At 46.8% G+C, this 4972-nt stretch overlaps 1 protein-coding gene across 2 annotated transcripts in view; it reads left to right on the top strand.

Moving 5' to 3' along the window:
• The window catches only part of Gucy2c (guanylate cyclase 2C), an 81922-nt gene extending 77210 nt beyond the window's left edge, over window positions 1–4712 (top strand). For both annotated transcript variants that reach the window (XM_021190835.1, XM_021190836.1), the window contains 2 exons: window positions 2478–2554; window positions 3935–4712. In XM_021190835.1, coding sequence (XP_021046494.1) covers window positions 2478–2554; window positions 3935–4109 — 252 coding nt within the window. In that variant the 3' untranslated portion in view covers window positions 4110–4712. The remainder of the gene's footprint in view (window positions 1–2477; window positions 2555–3934) is intronic.
• Window positions 4713–4972: the final 260 nt, after the last annotated feature.

Below are 4972 nucleotides of genomic sequence, written 5' to 3'. Positions count from 1 at the left end.
CACCACCTGTCCACATACATGCATCACCTGTCCACATACACACACCACCTGTTCACATACACACACCACCTGTCCCCAGTTCCTGCTCCCGACCCAAGAGCTCAGACTGATCAGGATTTACTCAAGTCCAAACACCTATCTGCTCACTTTCAAATATTGCTTTTTCTCCACAGTTGCTTTTATCATTATGAGTCTCCAGACATATCAATACGTGGCCTCATATCTGTCAGTCCTGAGTACTTGTTAAACTGCAGCTGTCTGACACCCTGCCTGACCTCCCGGGACTCTAGGGGGACAGCCAGGCACCTGTACTTTAGACGAGCATGCTGATGTCATGACACATAGATGTTTGGCTACAGGTCTTCCATGCTGTGTCTTGCTTTTTCGCTCTTGTGTATGTGTGTGAGATACATGTGCATGCATGCGTGCACACTTGCATGCCTGTGTACTTGCAGTGCAGAGGCCTGAAGTTAATATCAGGATTCTTCCTTATTCTTCAGAGCAGAGTCTCTCATTCCAATCTAGATCTGACTGACAGACATGGCTAGTCTGGTATCCAGGCTGGGGCTTCCCGTCTCTGCCTTCTGAGGCTGGGGTTACAGGGAAGGCGGGCATCCACCTGTGCGATAAGCACTTTAACTTCTGAGCCATGCCCCCACCCCCCACGTGCTTCTCACATTTAAACTGGCTGCCCTGTGAAGCCACCAGCTGTCCCCAGCCATCCTTCAGGTGCTTTTGAAAACTATCACAATTTTCGCACAAGCCAGCAACTGACCGTATGTGGTTTTGTCTCCAGGAGCCATACATGCTACGGCATGTACATTGTAGCTACAACTTGGGAAATGCCTCCTTTTAAGTAAAACTGAGTGATAACACTGTTTTTTGAATCTTCCATAAACACGTGTACTAAACCAAGATCATTCCCCTAAAATGCTACTTATAGTCTTGCAAACATGTTGATACATGGATATTAATTTAATCTATATGCATCTGATCTCCCCAGATAAAACCTTAGCAAAAGTAAAATTTCTCCTAAGTTTCCATTTGTTGTATAATGCCACCATGAGCCAAACAAATGTCACTTCCAGGGGCTTATTATGTCCCGTGTATTTATAATTCCACACCAGTATAATGAAACTGTGGCAACAATTTTGTCTCAAAGCTGCTGTAAAAGGTTAAAAGAAAACCAAGGGCTGGAGAGAGAAAGGGTCTTTACTGTCAAGTCTGAGCACCCGACTGTGATCCTACGTGAGAAGAGACGGCCAACTCCTGAGAGTTGTCCTCTGGCTGGAACATATGTGTTGTCTTAATCACACACACACACACAACACACACACTAATTAAAACAGAGAAAACATGTGCAATAGAAACTGATTATATTTGTTGACAGAACCGTGAGTGGATTTCTTCCTTTCTTACAATTTACTTATTCATTTGTGTGTGTGTGTGTGTGTGTGTGTGTGTGTGTGTTGAATATGTTCATGTGTGTTTGTGCGTGTTGAGTATGTTCGTGTGTGTATGTATGTGATGTATAGAAACCAGATGTCAACACTGGCTGTCTTCTTCAATTCCTTTAAACCTTTAAGTTCCTCTAAACTGTTAAGTTTTAAATTTTAGTGTGTGTGTGTGTGTGTGTGTGTGTGTGTGTGTGTGTGTGTATGCTCACGCACTGGAGGATACCTTTGTGGAGTAAAGACTCTGTGTGTGTCCAGTGGTTGTCAGGCTTTTGTGACTCTCAGCCATGAGCTCTCTTGCCGTCCTCAGTGTTCTGAGGCAGGGTGTCTCACTCATCTTGCAGCTCCCTGGTTTGGACTAACTTGCCAGTGAGCTCTGGAGATCCTCCTGTCCCTGCTTTCCAGCGTGTGGGTTACAGACATGCGCTGCACCCAGATTTGTACTGGGTGCTAGTGATCTGAACTCGGGCCCCCATACTCTCAGCAAGCACTTTGCAAAGGAGCTACCTCCTCAGGCTTGAATTTCTCCCTTTATGAGGTAGGGTTCTATAGCAATACTGTAATCTGAAATACCTTCTGGGAGGGAAAGCAAGCTTTATTTTGGAAACAGCCAATCTGAATAAGCATGGTGGCCCATGATGCCTGAAACCTTGGCACTCAGCTTCTGAGGCAGGAGAATTGCTGTGAGCTTGTGGTAACCTGGGTTACAGGATGAGCTCCAGACCTGCCTGCATCCTAGTGTGGGGCCTTGCCTCAAAATTAACTAGTTGATTAACTAATTATTAATTAATTTTTAGAAAACAGAAGAGAGGGTAAAGAAAGAGTAAAAAAGCCATCCTGGTGGGAGACTTCTTAAATTTTTTCCTAAATTTTACAGATGGACGTGTGTTTAAATAGAAGCACTGATGGGTAGGTGGGGGTTGGGTGCCTCTTGGTCATTGTCATTGGTCATTGCCTCTTGGTCACTGTCAGGGCAGCAAGTAAGAACAGTGTTCATGGGACCTTCCTCTTTTGTATCTCTAGGGAAGAGGGACGGAGACCACATACTGGCTGACTGGGATGAAGGACCAAGAGTACAACCTGCCAACGCCACCGACAGTGTAAGCCTCTGGGTGTCAGGGAGGGAGAGGGGCCGGGAGGTCTCGGTCTTGTTGGCACTTACGCTGCTTAGAGGTACTCAACGTGACAAGTGCCCAGGAGTGGCAATGATGTGTGAGCTGAGAACTAAACACGAGGAGGTCTAGAATGTTCCTTTCTCCGCTGCTGAGCTGGAGTGTCCGGATGCCCGTATTGTCCCTAAGACTCAGCAACACAGCAAGTGCACAGCCTCTGCTGTTCGGGAACACTGACACTCGCTTGTTCTTAGGTCAGACGTGTGTCCTCAGTGAAGTCACACCTCCTCAGTGCTCATGTCCCATTGCCCCAGGGAGGATCCCCCTGGGAAAGCGAAAGGGGGGTGCTCTAGAACTTGAGAAAATTTTGTTCTTATTTCATTGATTTGAGCTTTATTTTGTTTTACTGGCTCCATTTCCTTTTGCCCTCTGAAGGTGATTTTTTTTTAGTTGACCCAGTTATGTAGTTGCAAGATAATAGGCCAATAGGTTAAATAGAGTTCATACATACATGAATATGTACACACATGCATGCACGCTCACAGAGAGAGAAAAAGACAGACAGACAGACATGGCACAGACTGGCCTCCACCTCTCAATCTCCCTGTCTTGACCAGTCTCCCAAATGCTGGCTTCTAAAGCTATAAACCAGCATCTTCATCCAGTTATATCCAGCTTATAGCCACTAAAATATACTTGATTTTCTGGGCATGGTGGCATATACTTTTGATCCCAGCCCTCAGGCAAGCACATCACTGAGTCTGAGGCCAGCCTAAGCTTGCATAGACACTGTTTCAAAAACAAAGGTAGGTGGAGGGGCTAGAGAGAGAACACAGTAATGAGAGGGCCTGAGTTCAGTTCCCATCACATGGATAACTCTAGTCCTGGGGAATATGGTGCCCTCTTCTGGACTCTGTGGTTACTGCATGTACTGCATGTATCTCTCTCTCTCTCTCTCTCTCACACACACACACACACACACACACACACACCACCTCTATCCACACATAGTAAAAATAAAATGAACCTTGGGTCTGGAGAGATGGCTCAGCACTTAAGGATGCTTGCTGCTTGGTCTCAGTGGCCCCTTCTACCACATTCCAAGTCCTAGCATATGCTTCACTTTGAAAGATAAAAAAGCATTCCCCGTGTGTGAAGTATTTTGCTTATTGTACACGGCCACAAGGCAAGGGGATAGAGTTCTTTGGACTCATCAAAGGCAATGGTGGCGCTGCACTCCCTGCGTTCCCTGTGTGTAGCACAGAATAGGCACCCGCTGGATAGTGGTGGGATTAAACCTGTGGGGCTAAGACACGGTCCTTGTAGATTGCTGACTAGTTCTGTTGTTCTCTCCCACCCGCTTCCCAGGGAGAACCAACAACGTCTGCAAGCTGAGTTCTCAGACATGATCGTGAGCGCCTTACAGAAAAGACAGGCCTCGGGCAAGAAGAGCCGGAGACCCACTCGGGTGGCCAGCTACAAGAAAGGCTTTTTGGAATATATGCAGCTGAACAATTCAGACCATGATAGCACCTATTTTTAGACCAAGTGAGGTCTGAGAAGTGACAGTAGCAACCCCCTGTGTCACGAATCTGTACTCTCCAGAGACCTCAACAACACAGGCAAGCGCTTAGCCTCCGTGCCCTGCCTGGAATGTAGAACCAACCCCTCAAGTCATGTGACTGTTCTGATTTTGGTTTGGTTTGGTTTGGTTTGGTTTGGTTTGGTTGGTTGGTTGGTTTTGGTTTTGTTGAGACAGAGTCTCATGTATCCCAAGCTGGCCTCAGACCCACTGTATAGCAGCGGATGACCTTGGACTTCTAAGGTCGTCCGTGTGTGTTCCTGACAGTGTGATGAGACGGTACATCAGAGCCCTGTCCCACAGTTCTCCATGGAGCGTCAACCTGAATCGAGGAGCGGGGAGGGAGCAATGTCCTGTGCTGTAAAGAACTTGGGGTTTTGTTCTAATTTCATCTCCGGTTTGGTTTTGTTTTCTGGCTCCTTCCTTCTCTACACATGAGAGAAGATTTTAAACTGTCTGAATTGTATGCTAAGTAGTTTATCTCCAAGAAAGTGTGTTTAACTAGCGATTTTTGCAGGGACCATGCTGGATATTAGGTAAAAAAATAAAAGTGTTTAGAGTCTGGTTTGTGTCTCTTCTGCCTGCTCCTCCTCCTGGGGCCGCCAGTCCTCACCTCCTACTTACCAGAAGACGAAGTGTCCTGGAGGAACAAGGCAAGGCTAGCATCGCTCTCCAGGGCGAGGTCCTGGACGGCTGGTAGCATCCTCTCTGCACAGGGAGTTTATTGATTTCAAACTGTGGTTTTGCCTTGGCCTGCCCACTTAGCATTGTGAATGTGCAACAGCCTGTCATGGCAGAGACCTAAGAACCAGGCACAGGTTCAA

The sequence above is a fragment of the Mus pahari genome, chromosome 2, assembly GCF_900095145.1.
Source record: "Mus pahari chromosome 2, PAHARI_EIJ_v1.1, whole genome shotgun sequence".
NCBI classification, from domain to species: domain Eukaryota; kingdom Metazoa; phylum Chordata; class Mammalia; order Rodentia; family Muridae; genus Mus; species Mus pahari.
The sequence above is the reverse complement of the archived record's forward strand: the minus strand, read 5'-3'. Positions and strand labels throughout refer to the sequence as shown.